The sequence below is a fragment of the Stegostoma tigrinum genome, chromosome 29, assembly GCF_030684315.1.
Source record: "Stegostoma tigrinum isolate sSteTig4 chromosome 29, sSteTig4.hap1, whole genome shotgun sequence".
NCBI classification, from domain to species: domain Eukaryota; kingdom Metazoa; phylum Chordata; class Chondrichthyes; order Orectolobiformes; family Stegostomatidae; genus Stegostoma; species Stegostoma tigrinum.
The window spans coordinates 29,926,680-29,947,922 of NC_081382.1; the positions used below are offsets into that span (position 1 = coordinate 29,926,680).

The 21,243-nt window shown below is 42.0% G+C and overlaps 1 protein-coding gene across 10 annotated transcripts in view; it reads right to left on the minus strand.

Annotated features, from left to right (window-relative positions):
* Positions 1 to 21,243, minus strand: part of garnl3 (GTPase activating Rap/RanGAP domain like 3) — a 387,754-nt gene that overhangs the window by 158,539 nt on the left and 207,972 nt on the right. For all 10 annotated transcript variants that reach the window (XM_048558881.2, XM_048558880.2, XM_048558883.2 and 7 more), the window contains one exon: positions 15,655 to 15,754. In XM_048558881.2, coding sequence (XP_048414838.1) covers positions 15,655 to 15,754 — 100 coding nt within the window. The remainder of the gene's footprint in view (positions 1 to 15,654; positions 15,755 to 21,243) is intronic.

The following is a 21,243-nucleotide window of genomic DNA, read 5'->3' on the forward strand; positions in this document are numbered from 1 at the left end:
CCCTATTTATTCCAGAACCCTCACCCCATCCCCCTCTCTGATGAAGGGTCGTCTAGGCCCGAAATGTCAGCTTTTGTGCTCCTGAGATGTTGCTGTGCCTGCTGTGTTCATCCAGCTTCATTCTTTATTAAGTGGCTGTGTAACACCCACTTTTTAGATCTGTAATGAAAGCTTATCATGTATTATTATCATTTTTGAACCTGGCTTTGACAGTCGTAGCACACAAGTTTTTGATTTAAGTTTTATGAAGGGTACTATGTTGTTAGAAACAAAACAGGTCATGAAGTAATTTTTTGAGAAGGCAGTTCTTTACAAAAATTTGACTAACTAAGCTAATAGCAAGCTATCTAGGAAGTTAAGTGACAAAGTGTTTACCAGACTGACAGAAAAGATGTTATCAGATTTCAATTGAGAAGAAGACTCATACCATAGAACATAGAACATTACAGCACAGTACAGGCCCTTCGGCCCTCGATGTTGCGCCGACCTGTCCTACTGATCTCAAGCCCATCTAACCTATAGTATTCCACATACATCCATATGCTTTTCCAATAATGACTTAAATGTACTTAAAGTTGGCGAATCTACTACCGTTGCAGGCAAAGCATTCCATTCCCTTACTACTCTCTGAGTAAAGAAACTACCTCTGACATCTGTCCTACATCTTACACCCCTCAATTTAAAGCTATGCCCCCTCGTGCTAGCCGTCACCACCCTAGGAAAAAGGCTCTCCCTATCCACCCTATCTAACCCTCTGATTATTTTATATGTCTCAATTAAGTCACGTCTCAACCTTCTTCTCTCTAACAAGAACAGCCTCAAGTCCCTCAGCCTTTCCTTGTAAGACCTTCCCTCCATACCAGGCAACATCCTAGTAAATCTCCCCTCCACCCCTTCCAAAGCTTCCACATCCTTCTTATAATGCAGTGACCAGAACTGTATGCAATACTCCAAGTGCGGCAGCACCAGAGTTTTGTACAGCTGCAGCATAACCTCTTGGTACCAGAACTCGAACTCTCTATTAATAAAAGCTAAATCATGAGAAGGGAAGTTTCCAGGCTATCTGAGCTCAAAAGAAGTCTCTAGGCCACCGGAGTTGCAAGTGTCTTAGAAGTTCAAATAAACAGAGCTTTTCTTAAAGAGCAGTTCTGAAAAAGTAAGTTAACCTCAGCACCCGAGGGCACAAAGGAGAGACATTAATAGACAGCATCACATTTGGTGAATGAGCAGGCAATCTAAAAAGAAACACATTTTCATCAGTGGGATAAGAAATTTAAGATTGAAGACAGCACTGATATTTCACTGGAGTTGAGTGAAGGATTGTTGGGAAGAAGGGTTAAAGTTTTATTTTCTACTGTTTAAGGCAAGGCCTTCCAAACTGTCCATTATAGCTTTGGTCTTATCTTTGGTGAAGTAAATTTGTGTTCTTTTGTTAAAGTGCATTGGCAGTATTGTGTGAATATATGCGATGACAGATCACCAGGTCATCAAATCGCAAAATAAAACTTGTGGTCTATCCAGTCAGATTTCACTCTGGAATCTAAAACTGTCATGTATCACCATAAGCCAGGATCACTACGGTACATTAAAACACCATTTCGCAAAAAAAACAAAATAGTTAATGGTTAAACCATTGTCTCAATTAGAAATGAGATCATCTTAAAACAGAAATATAGAAAAATAATGAAAGAGTGCAAAGAGGAGAATATGGAAAGAGGTATGCATATTGTGTTTTAACGTTTTTTTGTTTTTGCTGGAAATTGTTTGGATTTTGTCTAGTTATGTGGTGTTATTGTATGGCATTATAGAATATCCCTTGTCCAAAGGCGCAGTCATAGAGTTACTGTAATGTTGTTACTTCTACAAACATCTAATCCCTGCAGCAGTGTGTACTATCTATAGGGTGCACTGCAGAAATTCACCAAAGATCCTCAGGCAGCACCTTCCAAACCCACAACCACTTCCATCTACATGGAAAAAGTGGCAATATGTGGGAAGTCAACCATATGAACCCATATCTAGGCCCGAAACGTCAGCTTTTGTGCTCCTGAGATGCTGCTTGGCCTGCTGTGTTCATCCAGCCTCACATTTTATTATCTTGGAATCTCCAGCATCTGCAGTTCCCATTATCTCTCATATGAACCCATATGTTCCCACCCAAATCACACCCTATCCTGATTTGGAAATATATCGCAGCTCCTTCAGTGTCGCTGGGTCGAAACCTTGGAACTTGCTCCCTAATAGTATTGTGGGTCTGTCGACACCAAGGGACTGCAGTGGTTGAAGACGGCGATTTCTCAAGGGCAACTAGAGACAGGCAATATATGCGAGCCCAGTCAGTGATGCCCACAGCCCATAAGTAAATAAAGAATAGGCACAGCAAAAGGGCAGTCAGCCCTACACCAGCAGTGTATGAGCTCAAAACATGTAAATGCACTTTCTCAGAGACTGGAATTGCTTTGAATTGGTGATTCTCCAAGTGCCTTCAGAACAAAACTCAGAACGATCTATGCTAAAGGAATGATTAAGGTATCAAGATTAACTCATCATGTGCAAGCACCATACAAAGCTCAGATAACTCACACAGGATAACATCGTACTTCACCATTTAATACTTCCTGCCATCTTTGTATCATTTTAAGTAATCCACATCTGCTATGGTGTACCTCACAGCAAGCTGGAGAATAAATTGCCTTAGGATAACAGGATCATTATTAACAAATGCAAGGGATAAAGTGCAATAATTGTTGTAAGCGCACACTTTTCATATCTATTAATAGATCATCAATAAATAGCCCATGACACCGCTCATGGTCATTTAATTAAGTCAAGATACTTTCTAATCAATATACATAAGATGACAAAAGCAATGAGAAAGGGACAGTGTTCAAAATTCAAGTCACCTTGGACAAGGTCTGTAACTCGAATGTGACAGTTGACATAGAAAAATGCAATGGGAAATGTTGACATAGCACTTTACAAAGATGCAGGAACATGACACAGAAATAGGATCAGAAATATGCAATATTTCTAAACAAGATGCATGCCCGATGTGAGATGTAAAATATATAATTGATATGTAACAGGATTCTTTCCGGATAATAATATGATTTATCAACATATGGTCTTCTGCCAGTACTTCTATCATAAAAGGTTATCATGAATCAATGTTGATTACGAGCAGTATGATGCAAGAAAATACACGTTTATTGACTTGTACAAGAGATTTTCTTTTTCCGATACATTGTTGCATTAATCACTACAATTAGGGAAAGGCACACCGATAACTGCTTGCAATAAATAAAATCTGGAGTGAGAAAATGGCATACAATACAATGCTGTTGCCTTTGATTCGGCTGTAATAATTTAGACAGATTGCTGCAGGGAGGAGTTTGCTCGCTGCTTCAGACTGCATAATGAAAGTTTTGCTATGCAAGGCAAGATAAATGTGGCTAATATGCAATGCTCACATAACCATAGCCATCTCCAAGCTGCTGAGCACATCTGCTTTTAAAGCAGAACAGCTTCTAATGGGCAACAATTTACAACACCCTAAAGCTTGATGATTTTACTTCATACCACTCACAAAGAACAAGACAAATTAAACACAGATTTATAGTAATTCCAGCCCAATTGAATCCGAAACATGATTCCATTGACAATAAGCTTGGGTTAGTGCCCCTTATTCAATCACTCAGTGAAGATGAGCTTTCATCATTAATCTTCTCAAAGCCTCCATTGGCTCTAACCTCAATCCTCTCTGTTTCACACTTTCTTTCAGAAATATTATCCCTTGTTCCTCGTGTATTTCTATTCACTGTATCTATCCTGTAATGGTGCATGCTGAACTACACAGCTCTTTGATTCTGTACAAGAAAAAAAAGCAGGGTAATGAAGCAAGGCGAGTAGCTCTTGCAGAGGGCTGGCAAAGGTATGATGGGACAAATAGCCTTCTTCCATACTATAAGCAATTTAGGATTTGATTCTGTGACTTCCTTGCTCCTCTATTCAGTGCCCCTCAATATAAACTTCATAAAGTCACTTGCTGTTTTTGGGGTCTTCTCAACTGACTTACCCCGTTAAAGATCTGTGTATAGTCACTATAAAGAATCAGGCACTTTAGTCTCACTGATTTCCCATAAGTCTGCACTTCATTTTCCTTTATCCGATCACAATGCCAGTCTACTGATTCCCTCCTAGAATGTGTAGTTACAATCTCTCTAATATCGCTTGATTCAATCTTTGTCTCCATTGCGTTCCAATTGAGTTGCTGTATATTTAATTTAGGTCAGAGTAATTCAGAGATAGCTCTAAATTGATACTGTTTACATAACTTACTTGCAACATCTTACAGCTTTCATTGTACACGCAGTCAGTGTGAGGAGCAATGTGCCCAGAGTCTCTTTGATTTTTCTCTGACAGTCAGAAATCAGTCATTTAACGCATCAGCTCCACTCAGCAGTTAAAGCAATCAAGCACCATACAAGGATCTACGGTCAGACAATCTAAATCAAACATTCCAGTCTCTTATGTGGCAACATCTGAGAGACCTGAAATTTCAAAGCTCTGACATCCAATGTACAGTATTATTCAGTCTGCAATCTATTCAAATACTTCAAATAACTTAGACAAAGGTGATTTACCATTTCCAAGTCTCTTTATCCTGGATGAGCCCACACTTTAAGAGTTCATTAATTTCAGATAAATGATAGCAGATGTGAGGCAGTGGATAGAAGAAGAATATAAATAAGCAGAAATAATTTTGTGATGATGAAGGATGTGTAAACAACAAGAAAACTCATGTCCCCACCACGAAAATAACTTGCAAGATGTCAGTCTATCCACTTTCCCATTACCCCCCGAAACCTAGACCATGTGCGAAGATCTTTGGAGGAAAATAAAGATTTTTGAAATTTAGATACAAGAATGCCATTTACAGGCCATAAGTCACATGAAGAAATACTACAAATTGCAAGAGCAAAAGAACTCCACAAGATGACACCAGGAAAATAATGTGTCAGTATTTCGGCCATGTGATCAGAGTTAAGAAGTTTCAGAGATCTCCTCTAGAGGGCAAAGTGGAGGGTAAGAAGTGAGGTTGATCTAGACTTTGGTGGAAAATGGAAGTCACAGCGTGGTTATAGATGAGTAACAGTGAAATGCATTAGATAAACAAGTATCGCAGACCTAGATAGCAGATCTCCAACGAAGTGCATCAATGCTATGACGTAGGAAACCTGGCAGGATAACAAGTTCACAAGAAGAATTTGGTAATGAGCAGATTAATTCTGTCCTTGGCTATATTCACTGATGACTAAATATTAGTCAGAACATTGGGGAACTCCCTGCTCCACTTCAAAATAGTGTCGCAGCATCTTCTGTAATCTTCTCCAAGAGAGCAGGTAAGGGTCTCGGGAGAACCACTCACTAAAAAGACAACACAGTGTAGTTCTCTCTCAGCACTGTCAAACTAAATGTTTGCATTCATATCTCTGGATGAGTTCTCAATTCTAAGTTTCCTGGTCCAGAGACAAGAGTGATACCACTGAGCCATAACTGACTGTTCTGTGTGATACAGTACACTTTACCGAGGCGGAAATGAAATGATGCTCCGATCTCAGCTCATCTGCATATCAGCTATTCCGGAAAGTACCACAACGGGCCACGGTTTCTTATGGAACAAGTTCAAGTCCAGGAAGAGTTTACACCAGGCCAGCCCAACGACCTTGGCACAGTTTGTCAGCTGTCAGAACAGAGTCATAACAATGCACAAAATCCTGAGACAGCAGCAGATGGCAAACTGTAGCTCGATCAACTAATGGAAGGAATGACTGCCTGGTACCATCTTTACAGTTTCCTTCCAAATCCATTTGCTGTTCATATGCAGCATTCAGAAACTTCTCATGTAGCATTTAAAATGTGAATGCGTAACTCAATACAACAACAACTGGCACAGGTACCATTGAAAACCTTTGTAATGCTGATTTCATCTTTTAATATCTTCTTGAAACTGCAGGTTGTGAACCTATGAACAATAATTACACAGCACCTTATCTGTGATACTTGTCGGTGAGGGACATTGATGAAGGATGTTGGTGAGGGGTATCGGTGAGGGGGGTCGGTAGGGGGTGTTGGTGAGGGGTGTCAGTGAGAACGTTAAGGTAATCAATGTTGCAGCCTTTATCTCCAACTACAGCAGTTCAGGGTCATGGATAACTTGCCTTCATAGCAAGATGGTGGCAGACCTGCACACTCCAGCCACAGATTCTCTGCTCTACTTGCTCTTTTTCTTTCTTTTTCTTTCTCTCCCTCTTCTTTCTTTATTGCTTTCTGTGTTAGAGCAGTGGAGGAGTTCAGGAGCCCCCGAGGCAAATCCCAGAGCAGCAGCTGGAATGACCAAACATTCCTGATGCACCGACCAGGGCAGGGAAACAGTCCCGGAGCACCGATCGTCGTGGGTGGGGGGGGAAGCAAGTCCCAGGTGGAGGACGGCGTGGGGGAGCAGTCTTGGACCTTACCTTGGAGCAGCTGAGAGCTGGTACAGAGCGGACTGGAGGCTTACAGCGGGGACAGTAGTTGGACTGGGGTGTGGTGCAGTCTGTATATGGGGAAGTCCCTGCACCGAGCTGTTACAATGGTAATGCTTATTTGAACTCTTTTTTTTAACCTGACTGTAATGTCAATCTGTCTCATATCTAACTTATTCTTTCATTACTATAAACTAATGCAACTACTTTTCTTCTTACTCCTCTTTTGTAACTAAGATTTGTACCTAAGTACGTGTACCTGAGATGGGGCCATAAGAGGCAGGCATTGTAAAACTTTCACTGTACTCCTGTACTTGAGCACATATGACAATGAAAGATACTCTATTCGATATAGCACCTTTAAGATGGTGAGACGTTCTGAGCCAATTCACAGGAGCGATTAGCTAGTGAATTTTAACACCAGACCACATTAAGGTTATATTTGTTACATCAGCTTCCCAAAGTCTTGTCCAAAGGGATATTGTCCATTTCTGAAGAAGGGTCTAGGCCCGAAACGTCAGCTTTCCTGCTCCTCTGATGCTGCTTGGCCTGCTGTGTTCCTCTAGCTCCACACTGTGTTATCATAGTCTATCCAACCTTTCTTCATAACTAAAGTTTTCCCAGTCCTGGCAGTATCCTGATAAATGTTCTTTGCCCCCTCTCTGCTGCTATCACATCCCTCCTAGAATGTGGATTCCAGAAATGCACCCAATACTCTGGCTGTGGCCTAACCAAAGTTTTACACAGCTGCAGCATACCCTCCCTGCTTTTAAACTCTAGACCTTGGCTAATTTCTTTTATTCTTTCATGGAATGAGGCTAGATTTCTGTGCCCATCCCGTGGGTCTGGAGTCACAATGAGGCCGGACCAGGTAAGGATGGCAGTTTCCTTCCCTAAAGTGAACCAGCTGGATTTTTCTGATAATTGACAATGGAATCATGGTCATCACTAGACTCTTGATTCCAGATTTTTACTGAACTCAAATTCCAGCATTTGCTGTGACAGGATTCAAGCCCAGGTTCCCAGAACATTACCTGGGTCTCTGGATTAACAGCAATAATACCATTAGGCCTCGTCTTCCCAATAAAGAAAAATATCCCATACGTCTTCTTAGCCACTTCACCAACCTGTCCTGCTATCTGAAGCAACTGATGGACATGCACAACAAGGTCCCTCTGACCCTCAGCACTCCCCAGGGTCCTACCATCCATCACATATTTCCTAGCCTTATTTGTCCTGTCCAAGAGCATGACCTCACATTTGTCTGGATTAAATTAGTTGAATTCTTCGAGCTTAAGTCCGTTTTTAAATTGCACCTTGGGGTGTGGATAAAATTGGTAATGCTATCCGTGTTGCTCATCTCTAGTAGCTAAAAAGCCGATGATGAACCTTCTCCTTGACCTGCTGCAGGGCCTGAATGTGATGGTCTTCCTGTACGGATGTTGGACAGACAACGCAAGGTCCACTAACAACGGCCACTTTACCAGCACACACCTTACTATCTTCCCTGCTGCTGTGTTGGCAAACTGTTCACCAATCCTGGATGAGTCAGAATTTTGTTCAGGTATAAGGACTACAGGGATTGAGGCATTGCTTCAATCCCGGTTACTACTCCATTTGTCTACATGGATTGTGGCACTGTTATTGACCACTGTTTCATGGTGACACCAGTTAACCTCAACTTTGGTGTCCCAGTTGATCTGGAGCTCACATCTGAACTCGATAACCTCACCCTCATGTAGACCATCTATTGTTACCTCATTAATAATGCCTCTAGTCCTACTGAAAACCTCAGCCAAGTTGTTGCTAGCCCAATATTGGACTATGTGAAGGCTCTCCTGGTCAACATTCCGTCCTTTGTTCTCCATTAACCTAAGCTGATGCAAAACCCTGCTGCCTGTATCTATAGGAAAGGTTCACCAAGATATGTACTCAGAGTGTCATAGTGACATGGAGTCATTGAGCTGTAGAGCACGGGAACAGGCTCTTCTGTCCAACTCATTCATGCCAACCGGATGTTCTAAATTCACCTAGTCCCATTTGCCAGCATATGGTCCACATCCCTCCAAACCCTTTCTATTCACATACCCATCCAGATGCTTTTTAAGTATTGGAATTGTACCAGCCTCCATCACTTCCTCTGACAGCTCGTTCGATAAATGGACCACACTCAGCATGAAAAAGTTGCCCTTTAGGTCCCTTTTAAATCTTTCCCCGCTCACCTTAAGCCTATGGCCTCCAGTTTCGGCCTCCCCCACCCTTGGAAATAGATCTTGGCTTTTCACTCCACCCATGTCCCTCATGATTTTATAAATGTCTATAAGGTCACCCCTCAGCCTCTGCTGCTCCCAAAAATACCCCCAGCTGACACAGCCTCTCCCTATAGCTCAAACCCTCCAACCCCAGCAACGTCCTTGAAAATCTTTTCCGAACCCTTTCCAGTTTAACTACGTCTTTTCTATAGTAGTGAGATCAGAAGTGAATGCAGTATTCCAAAAATGGCCTGACTAATGTCCCATACTCAAAACACTGACCAATAAAGGCAAGCGTACCAAATGCCTTCTTCAACAGTCTGGCTAGCTGTGACTCTGTTTTCATGAAACTATGAGCCTGCACTTCAAGCTCTCTTTGTTTATCTTTACACTTCCTCGGCCCATTTGCCCATCTGATGAAGGTCACTGACCTACTGTAGATCAGTACTAAATTCCTTACCGACATGCTCAAATCCTTCCACTATTTCACATCTCCCCGGCTCTTTAACCTTCTGCAGGCCAATGACCCTCAGAGAACTGAGAGTTCCTGCCACTATTGATTCTGCAAGTTCCTTCATCCCAATATTGGTACAATGCTCTCAGGCTTGTAGTTCTGGATGTCTTCTCGCCTCTTTCTCTCCTGATGAAAGGCACTCCTTGAAGCCTATCTCCTTGGCTATGACTGAGTGGTCTGATCAACTTTGGCTGGAGATCATTTTCTTTTTCTGCTGTCCAATCATCTTTCTGTTCAGGCTTTTACAATATCACAGGTGTAATACCTACACAACTTGTCATTGGTGGCTGACTTGAAAGATTATCAAAGCTTTATCTCAGAACTGTACTGCCCTAGACATTTCCAGCTTTGGACTTAAAAAAAATTGGTTGCTTTTTCTACATGGAATCAGATGTTGTTTTGGTGCTTAGTTGCTTTTTAATTGAGGCTTTGAGTTAAGACAGCAGCATGAGACATGGAGAAAGATGTATGAAGAAGAGCTGGCAAGCAGTGTGTGTTGGAGCAATCTCACACTGTTGCTGTCTCTTTTCTCCTTATGCTCTCCCGTCAAAAGAATATTCTGAAATAATGTTACCACAGATCAATGCAATTTTGTTTTCCATCTTTCTGCATTGTGCTAGCAGTTTTATCTTTGGAAAAATATCTTGTCCCTATCAATAATACTCACACACTACCAAAATGGTAAAATTATGATCTGACAATTAATTATTTCAGGCGAGTTAAAATTTGTGGGGAAATGATAAATACATTTTTTATGTAAGTGTAAAGCAAATTAATCATTCAATTATGGGATGGCTGTGATAATCTTTTCAGTGTGACACTTACTGCGCTTACGTTCACATGGAGCAAAAGCAGGTGGGAGGTTGAGGATTTTCACATTCGACAGATTTATATGACATACAGGAGTTCTTATTTTGAAAAAAAAGGCACAAATATCACAAAGTATCATTGGGTTATGAGTCATATCATGACAGTGAGCCAAACAAGCAGGCCACAGCATTCAGAGAGGCTGCTATATTATTAGAGTCTTCAGCTGTTTGTATTTCCAGAGCCTCTCCTCAGAATTTAGAGTTTTTGCCACTCTTATAGACTTGATGGCGGTTTGTAAATCAATGTTTCGAAAAGTATTAATCTCCTTTTACTTTGTTAATTTGTGTTGTAAATACCCCAGCTGAGCTAAGGGTGGCACTCCAGGGAGAGAGTAACACACCTTGGTCATGCCAAGATCTGAGCAATGTTGTTCAGTGTTAAATGCATTCCCAACTAGATGGCAAAGTAGAAATCTCAAACAAGTCCTACTAAATGGGTTTATCTACAGAACGTACTGTTTACATATCTCTGCCATATTTCTACCAGCCCAGTATCCCAGCAACGCCTTTGTTGTGGTATGTGTGCTTTCTTGGCTGTTTTAGATAATTTGATACGGTTTTGTTTCTGGGCCAATGGATTTTGTTGTCAGTGAGCTACTGATTGGCCATGTGTCTAAGGTTTTGCACTTTCTGTCAAAACTATTTCATACGTGCTCTGCCCCCCAAAAGTGGGTCCTTGGTCTACTGTCTGTTTGTGATTCACAATGAGCTGTTTTCTCGGCAGGTTGCCACTGACTTCAACTCTGAGGGGCAGGGAAGGAGGCTGCCCCAAGTCTACACAGTCTCATAGTACCACAGACCTGGGTTCGATTCCACCCTCAGGTGACTGTGTGTGTGGAGTTTGCACATTCTCCCTGTGTTTGCATGGGCTTCCTCCCAAAGACCAAAAACATGCAGGTTAGGTGGACTGGCCATGTTCAATTGCCTGTAGTGTTCAGGGATGTGTTGATTAGGTGGGTTACAGGGGGCTGGGTCTGGGTGGGATGCTCTGAAGGTTGGTGTGGAGTTGTTGGGCTGAAGGGCCTGTTTCCACACTGGAGGAATTCTATGATTCTGATTCTAAATTGCCCATCGTGTGCAGGGTTGCACAGGTTGGGTGGATTAGCCATGGGAAATGTGGGGTTAGTTGGATAGGTTTGGAGGGGTGGGTCCGGATTGGGACACTCATTGGAGGGTTGGTTAATTTGCTAATCAACCTGTTCAGGGACATTAATGAGCAATTCTGGGGCAGATGGGACTTGAACCCAGGTCTTCGGGTCCACAGGAGGTAACACTGCCACTGCACCACCTCCCTACCCTAGTTATATTCTTTCAAAAACCACTCAATCAAATGAACTGAATTAACTAATGAGCAGCTTTTTAAAAAGGGGCACTGTAACAAAATGTCCACTCCTTATAGAATTTTGAAAAATTAGTAAACCAGATTAATCAAATTAATTAATTATCAGCCACTTAAGGGGGCAGTGTTACAGGATTCAAAGTACCAACGAAAAACTATCGAATTATATGAACAGGACACGGGGTTGGTTGAGGGATGAGGAGGTGGTGGTTGGTGGTAGTGGTATTATACATTCCAGCCCCTGTGGTGCCCACTATTCATGGAAGGATCTGAGTTCAAGCTGCTTCATCAATCATCTCCACTCACTAGCTTATCCTCAATCCTAACACTACAAGAAACACAACATTTACATTCTGCGTAAGTACCTTTTTGAGAAGTCGAAATTCCACAAATAATACTTTGCCACAAAGTGCTGCTTCTCACTGTCAAAGTTAAAGTAGTTTTCAGATAACAACAAAACCACTCTGAGGACGAAGAAAACCTCATGAGCCAGATTTCAGCATCAGCATAACAATTACAAAGAATGTAACCAGTTGAAAAGGAGCCAAATAGAGCACCAACGTATGACTCATTTTACAAAAGGTTGTAACAAAATACAGAAATGTTTATTTTAACAATTTCAAATTGAGAGGCTTTGTAAATTCAGAATAAAGTACAGCCTATTCCATCCCAGAATTTGCAATGGCAGTTATGTGTGGACAGTTGGAACGAATAGCAGATTCTGTTGAGCAGAAAATAACATAGAATACCTTCCTTTAAATTTCAGATATTGTAAAATGCAAATAGAGGTTTCAGCATCTGAATAAAACTCAGTTATATCAGTTTAAAAATAAGTTTCAATCCCCTGTCAACTTAATTACCTGGAGCCTTACCATCTTACATATCAACTGTTCGTTTCATGGTATATTTTAAAGCATAGGATATAATCACTTGTAGAACTATTGATCACAAACTAATTTCAACAACTTCATTCATATAACGCTTCTAACGTAGCAACTATCCCAACCCAAAACACTTCACAGAACTGCTGTAAACTGCGTTTTTATACTGAGGTACATAAGGAGATATTAGCACAGGTGACCGTAACAAGCTTGTTCAAACAGGCAGGTTTAATGAGCACAGTAGAGGAGGAAAGAGAAATAGGAGTAGTTTAAGGAGAAAATTGCAACGTCTCATCGCTGAGTAATGGTAGACATCATTGTTAACAGTGAAACAATAAGAGATGCTGAAGAGGCCTGAATAGGATAAACCCTGATATCTCTGCAGATTACTAGGTTACAAGAGATTAGGATGTAGGGAGAAGTGAGGTAACCTGATGTACTTATGTAAGGTATGATTTGTCCGGTTAGCGCACAAAACAATACTTTTCACTGTATCTCAGTACATATGACAATAATAAGTCAAATCAAATCAAAGGTCATGGAAGCATTTGAAAACAAGGATAATAAATTCAAAATCAAGTTCTGGCTCATTAGGAAGCCAATGTAAATAGTCTCCGGTTTGCAGAGGGTACAAAATGGCAGGTCGGTCAGTTGTTCGAGAACATAATATGAACTGCGCATTAGGATTAGAGAAGTTATCAAACAACAGTTTTGTACATGAATACTCGCTATTGCCCGATTCACTTCCTATTGCTTCCCTGCTCCATTCAGACTTTGAGCAGTGAGCAGAACATGGACTTTCTTTACCCTATGTCTCTTAAAAACTTTGCAGCAACGTGTAGTCGTTCTCATCAAAGGGTCCTTCCAATTTAGCAAAACTTTTCATAGGTTAAGAAGGAAAGCTGCTTCCATACTGACCAACTGTATCTGTACAGCAATAATATCTTGATTGTATCAGCTCCTGTATAATCTCTTAATGCGTAAATAAATTCAATCAGTAATTTTGCCGAGCATGATTTGAGTTCTGGTGGTGATATTACTTTTCATCTGGGCAGACTGAAGATGTGGAGGGATGCTACTTGACTATGAATGTATAACATATGATAAAGCTGTGGTCATTGGAACCATGCAGCTTGAAGTCTGAAACATCCATCACATTTTCAAGATGTAGCCACTCTACTCACAATCACTTAACGTTGTATTAGGCCAGGCTAACAAATCTGAAAGCATTGGGTGGGTAAAGCGCATCTCCTACTGTGTCATGCTGCTGCTTTTGGTTTTAGTGTTTCACGCAAGTTGAAATTAATTTTGTTACTCTAGACTTCCCTGAACTACGTCATAAAGTGTCCTCTAATATAGACTGTCCCATCGTCAGTGCAAATCAGGAACAAAAACAGAAGCTGCTGGAAAAGCTCAGCAGGTCTGGCAGCGTCTGTAAGGAAAAATCAGAGTTATCATTTGTCATGTTGGTCGTGCCATTACCTTATCCCTGCAGTAATGCTGCCAGGAGCTGAAAAACATGCCAGCAGGATTGTAGCAAATAGCTAGTTACCTGCTGAACAAGTTTGTGAATGATGTGCTGAAATATAAGGTTTTAGTAATAGGGTGAATGCAAGAAGCAGGCTGTGAACCTCAATGCCCCTCAGCCTTCAACACTGACTGTTACTGCGGACTCTGAATACTGCAGCCTATATTTTAACCTTTAGCTGTAACCAGTACTTACAGTCTTAATCCCCTTCAAAGCAGAATACTTCCAACCCATGTGAATAACACCTTTAACAAAGTAAAATGTCTTAAAGTGCTTTACAGAACCTGTGGGAGAAGACTGAAACAATATGATGTTGTAAGTAAACATTCGAAGAAACTGAGTGAGTGAGGGAGAGGGAGGGAGGTAGAAAGGGGAAAGGGTCACAAGTGTAAATTCCAGAATATGCAGGGTTGGGAGAACTGATGCATGTCACCAGCAGTGGAGCGAAGAGAGAATGGGAGGTCACAGGAAGCGTGGAAATGACAAGAAAGGGAGAGTTGCTTTGTGAAGGCTAATCACTGGCTGGTGGGCAGAACTGAAAGAAGCTGCAAAGGCAGAGATTGGTGAGATCGGAGCGGAAAACAAGAACTAATGATTAAGCCTTATGAAAATATGGAAGAGACTGTCAGGTTCTAGGTCTGGCCCCTGAACATATTAAACATGAGTGAGTGAGAGCTCCTGGTGCTATCTCGAGTTTCTTGGATCCAAGATAACAAAGTGTGGAGCTGGATGAACACAGCAGGCCAAACAGCATCTCAGGAGCACAAAAGCTGACGTTTCGGGCCTAGACCCTTCTTGGATCCATGCTGCTTTCAGTATAACATCACAGTTTAAGAGGTAACATAGTTTTCCACACAGGGTGGATCACTTCAACATGTGATGGTCTTAGTAAGTATTTTCTCCACAGAACTGTGGGCACCTGTTACCTGCAGTGCCCTAACTATTGCCACCTTGGTGGATAGCTCCACACACCAGGAAGGATGTTACAGCTTGTTGTACATATAAACCTGAGCAGTTATTAAAATCAGGTATCATGAAGGGAAACTCTTGGTGGGATGTAAGCGAAGGGGGGAATGATGGATTTTTTAAATTCTCTTTATTAAGTTACAATAAGAAACATTCTAGATTTTGGATCTTTTCCAACATCTGCATGTTCAATATCTGTGCAAATTAGATTGTAGTCTCTCAGCAATTCTCACAATGGCAGAATAATTAATATGGGAAGCTAATCTCTAAGACAGTGACAAATTCAAATTCATTACAGTCATCAAGTGTTGTATCCTATTTCAATAGCTAGTGGGATGGACACTGTAAACTGAGTCAGTGTTTGTACCATAACAGCAGGTTGACCTGTAATGTTCTCCAAAAGTAGAAGCTCCAGCTCAGCCTACCTCCGCACATTAAAAATTTACCAGTCTGGGAACAATACACTGCTTACACAAACTCTTTCTCAGTGGGTACGGTGCAAATTGCTGCCATACAATATAACATGGTCATGTTGGATGTGCTTCAGACTCTTAACAACGACTAGCAGGGCAAGTGAAGAGTGTTGATGCTTTAGGTCAAACCCAAAACTTGTGAAATTAAATTCACACAAATTGAACAGAATGCAGCTCTGGAACAATTGAAGTGGCAGTGCAGGAGGAAAGGCTGACAGTACAAACTCTCCAAATACAGTAGCTGTAGGCAATCATTTCATATTGTCTGACCTATAACAGCACAGCTCCCAGCTTTGTGGCATTACCTTTTCCTAGAAAATATTTGAAATACCATCTGGTGTGATATTCTGGGTTCTCCAAGTGCACATCAGTTCGGTGCCATGTTCCCGGTGTGTAGTCAGTACTCTGCAAATAAAGAGACAGGAGCATGCATTAGTATTTATCACTTCATCGTCTTATATCCATTTAAAACAAAGACATAATAGCAATAATCAGAATAGGCCAGCAGATCCTAAACTGCCAAAACCTTTCTCTTATTGTACTTCGAAATTCCTCCCTTCCCCTCACCATGTCCACTCATGACAGAACCAAAGCGGTATCCTCCTCTTCCTCCCAACGCTGTCTTGAATGCTATAAACTGCTGGCTTTTACTCCTTGTTCACACACACGTGTTAACAGTCCTAACGCAGGACAATATGTATAGAACTCATTAATGGATTTATTGATTGCATTCCAGGGCCAGAAACAGGCCTTAAAAACCAGAGATTACATTTGGTTGCTTACCAATCACTGCGCAGTAATTTAGAGAGCACCTGAATATTCTTGGTTACTCTGGAGCAGGGGATCAGTTCGTTCGTTTAGCTGGATGGCTGGCTTGCAATGAATCGGCTGAGGTTACCATGAAGGACTCTCCTCAGCTCACCCTCAGGATAAACCATGCCCTCGCGCGCTCGCTCTCTCTCTCTCTCTCTTTCCCTAACGTGAGAGCAGCCTAATGGACTGGCAAGACCTTTTACTTTGCTTTGCAGGAGCTTCTGTCTGTCATTATTCACCTGCACTGACAAACACATGGCCCCCAATCTGCTTCCATTAACCATTAGTGCAATGACAGGGAGAATGGACAGTGTTGTGTGGGAGCACATGTGTGCAGCGCACCCATCTTCCCCACAGCAACAACTGCAGCAAGGGAGCACACTATTCTTCAGCTGCCTCCCATAGCCCTGGACTGGGACTGCTACTGTTCAATATGGATTGACAGTGAACCAAGCAACAGGACGTTTCACCGCAGCTTGGGTTTCGAAAGCAGATGAAACATTAAAGTCTCAAAAGGAAAATGCAAGCTTCATGAGACATTTAGATCCTTTGGTTAAGATAATAAAGAGTAGCCTCTTCTTAACGCTAGCTTTTCATTACTGCAAGTAAATTGGTCATTTAAGCTGCCTGCTGGTATCTACCATTTCCACTTTACTAGTTTTCATACATATGAGGTTTCCAGCTCATGGATAACGTCCCATGGAGCAGACCAATCTGAATGCCACACTTCTCTAAATTATACTCCATCTATCAATCCCATTGCCCACCGACCCCTTCAGACGTCTTTCCCCTCACAGCTCACTCGCCACTTAGCTTTGTGCTGTCAACAAAACTGGATGTCTTAATTCTTGATCCTTTAATCTCAGTCATAAACCACTAAAGACCCTGATGAACCTGAAGAGGCCGCACTCATTCCTGCTCACTGAATGGATTTACTGTGTGGATAAAACTATGGCAACTGCAGTTCAATACAGAATAAAGCAACACCATCCGCTTTGGACACGAGGACAATGAGTTGGAACGTTTCTCCAAACAGTGAGGAACTGTGGGGAAACAAAGAGATTTGAAAGTGAACATTGTCTGATCAGTTGATATTAGTGCACAGGAGTCAAGAAGCAATCAAAAAGGCTAATAAAAGGTTGACCTTTATCACATGGAGACCATAGTACAAAAAGGAGAAAGTTATGGTTCGGTTTTACAGAAATTTTGTTATGATCCCATCGAGAGTGTACCTCAGAGAAATGTATTGGTCTCAGGGGCACTGCCGCACAGATTAAATGGAAATTATACTGGGATTTTGAGGACGGATTGTACAAATTACAGTCACTGTGGAAATTCACAGGCTAGCGAATCAAAGCTTCTAAATTGATGGATGTATTTAATAGGGAGGATGCAGAACGAGGCGTTGTAAACTGAAGGCCACACTGTTTAGGAGGAGGATTGGAAAGCGCTTTTTCCACAAAGCATAATGGAAACCTAGGCTTCTCCAAATGTTTTTGCATGGTGAGGAAATTGGTACTTTCAAGACTGAGACAATTCCTGCATCAAAGACAGATATTGTTTTTCGCGACGAAAAAAATCTGACAGTGGTATTCGCAGAGATTTTGAGGAAAGGCTCATGCAGGTGTTAACCAAACGGGGACTTCAATTCACTTTCCAGGCTTGCAGGCAGGTCTGTCTTGTTTACCTGTCCAATTGATCACTTATCATCAACTGGAGGCAGCGGGGTAGGGAGAATTACTAGATGGCTGTGGTAGAATGCTGGTGGAGGCTCAAATGTACCTAGTGCTTTCTGAAACAAGTGGCAGATCTGGGTGCGACAGGTGCAGGATCTGTTCAAATCTAAATTGGGGACAGCACTGCAAGGTTATTGGCAGTTGCTACAACAAGTGAGTGCAGGCAGAACTAAATGCTCTAATAGTGTTTGCAACTTCCATTGTCACGCTGCGTAGACCACCGATGAGATTCAATATTGATTGGGAACATTTTCCCACATTCCACATCAAACAGAGCCAAGGGCCAGCCCAGAGGGGCTTGGGGGACCAGGAACCATCAATAACCCCTCTCCCCAACCATCATCCCCCAAGCCCTCAGCAAATGAGTGGGCGAGCATTATTGAGGCAAGCATTAAAGATGAGCCCAAAGGGAGTTTCCTCTGGGTCCTCTGGTTTCTTCCCACAGTCCAAAAATGTCCAGGTGAGGTGGATTAGCCATGCTAAATTACCCATCATGAGATGTGTACACTAGGTGGATAGCCATGGGAAATGCACAGTTACAGGGATAGGGTAAGGCTGGGTCTGGGTGGGATGCTCTTCGGGGGATTGGTGTGTGACTTGATGGACCGAATGGCCTCCTTCCACACTGAAGGGATTCTATGATTCCAAAAGAATTATACATTCCATATTCACACGTTCCTATATCACTGAAGGATTTTGAGATTTTTATTTTCAAATCAAGGTTTATTGTTGGGTCTCCTACCTCACCCAGAAAATATAAAATTATGCACTGCATTGTTCCAAAAGATGCAAAATCCATCTCATGACATATATACATTTATTTATATATTAAATACATAATAAAATATATATAAATGTATTACACATATATTTAATACCAAATATAGATCTTTGGTGGCACAATGGCTCAGTGGTTAGCACTGCTGCCTCACAGCGCCAGGGGCCTGGGTTCGATTCCACCCTCAGGTGACTGTCTGCGTGGAGTTTGTACCTTCTCCATTTGTCTGCATGGGTTTCTTCTGGGTACTCCAGTCTCCTCCCACAGTCCATAGATGTGCAGGCTAAGTGGATTGGCCATACTAAATATCCCATAGTGTTCAGAGATGTGTACCTGAGGTGGGTTATGGGGTGGGATGCTCTGAGGGGCAGTGTGGAGTTGTCGGGCTGAAAGGTCTGTTTCCACATGGTAGGGATTCTAAGGAACATGAGCTACTTTTACTCATTTCGATTGTGATTTCCAGCTGACTTCACAATCTAAGTGGAAACTGAACTGTGGGGCACAATGAATAGGGTGTTCTTAATGGTCATACTCTTGGAGATTTTATTGCAGAACCCACAACCAGCTCAGCAAAGCCAAGCAACTTTCCCCCATCCCTAACATGTCTATGGTTGATAAATGAAAAACACATTTTTATTCTTAAATAGCCCTATAATCGTTCCCTGGGGTTGCTTGCTAGCAGTGTCCTGGAGTTTAAGGTATAATTCCTTGGGGAGATTGGTTTGGGAATTTGTACGGTAGTCAGAACACCAAGTCAGTCTTGGAAAGTTGGCAAAATTCACTACCAGGACTTAACTGATGTAACTATTAGGATCACTGCCTCGGGTAATTTCACGGCCAGTTTGTTTTTTGGCATTAAGTTTACATTATTACTTACACTAATGCTACTCTCAAACCTGCTCTGCTCTCCATCCTACCATCAATGTCCTTAGACTATTACTGACAGCACTATTGTTGCCATTCCCCACAACACTGTGTGCTGTTCCTGGCTTTCAAAATGGCCATCTTTGAAGAAGGTGACTTCCCCATTAGATGGGTGAAAAAGCCTTCTCTCATGGACACTGGGGTACTTGACAATTTGTTGCCACTCCAGAGTATCTTATACCAAAAATACCTCCGAGACATCAATCCTCCATCTAGTTTTCTTCACTGCATGACTGCACTGAAAAACAGTTCCCGTGTTAACAGGATGGAGGATTATCTATCTATTCTGCACAGTCATGAGTTAACATTAAGCAACAAATGGGAGAAGCAGAGGAATAATGAAGTGAAGGGCTGACCTTTTCGAGGAAGGAATGGGGTGAGGGCGGGATCATAGGCAATATGAGATGCCTTTGCTGCTGCACTTTAAACTTGCTGTGCACTTAATTAGACAATCAGCCCCAAGCCTGTTGCAGAGCAAGTCATGTGGATACCCCTTGTGGACTCTGAAGTTAGAATTCATCTTCACAAACAGCAGAAAATATCACTGTGTCATGTATTACTTCACAAGGTGCTGTAGAGACACATCGTCGATTGGCTCTGGTTGGACATGTGGGATTTTTATCTTCATTCATATCATGATGATTGTCCATGAGGAGGGTGTTCAGAAGGGTACTCACACACATTTAAGGAGTGATAGAACAGCGCAAGGTGGAAGAATGGCAGGATCTGCCTAAGGCAAGGCACCCGCAGCAGATTAAAGGGAGTAAAAACAGGAGTACATTAAGTCCCAATGAGGTTTATAACCTGCCAGTAGTGAGTGGGTGCTCCAGTGTGTCTGGTCAGCCCGCTGTGGGTCTTAAGGCTTTACAAGTCTCTCCCGATAGCTGAGATTTTTGCTGAGGTACCGATAAGAGAAAATCTGTTGCTGTGTCACCAATGGCACATCTTTTCAATGCGCCTCCCTGTCTTTGGGCATGCATTCCAGTCAAATTCTGATAGAAACAACTCTGGAAGTTCCTCACAATAGACAAACAGCTGGACTCCTGGCAAAATGACTAGCAAACCACCCTTCAACTATTTCCCATGTTACTACTGCAAGAAATGGGATGAACCTGGACAGTAGAGTTTAACGAGTTTTGAGAAGATTTGTAGCTCAGGTTGAGGTTCTGGATGTGAGTTTGCTCGCTGAGCTGGAAGGTTAGTTTTCAGACATTTTGTCACCATTCTAAGTAACATCAGTGAGCCTCCGACGAAGCGCTGGTGTTATGTCCTGCTTTCTATTTATCTGGTTAGGTTTCCTTGGGTTGGTGATGTCATTTCCTGTTCTTTTTCTCAGGGGATGGTAGATTGGCTCCAAATCCATGTGTTTGTTGATGGAGTTCCGGTTGGAATGCCATGCTTCTGGGAATTCTCGTGTGTGTCTCTGTTTGGCTTGTCCTAGGATGGATGTGTTGTCCCAATCAAAGTGGTGTCCTTCCTCATCTGTATGTAAGGATACGAGTGATAGTGGGTCATGTCTTTTTGTGGCTAGTTGATGTTCATGTAACCTGGTGGCTAGCTTTCTGCCAGTTTGTCCAATGTAGTGTTGGTCACAGTTCTTGCAAGGTATTTTGTAGATGACGTTTGTTTTATTTGTTGTCTCT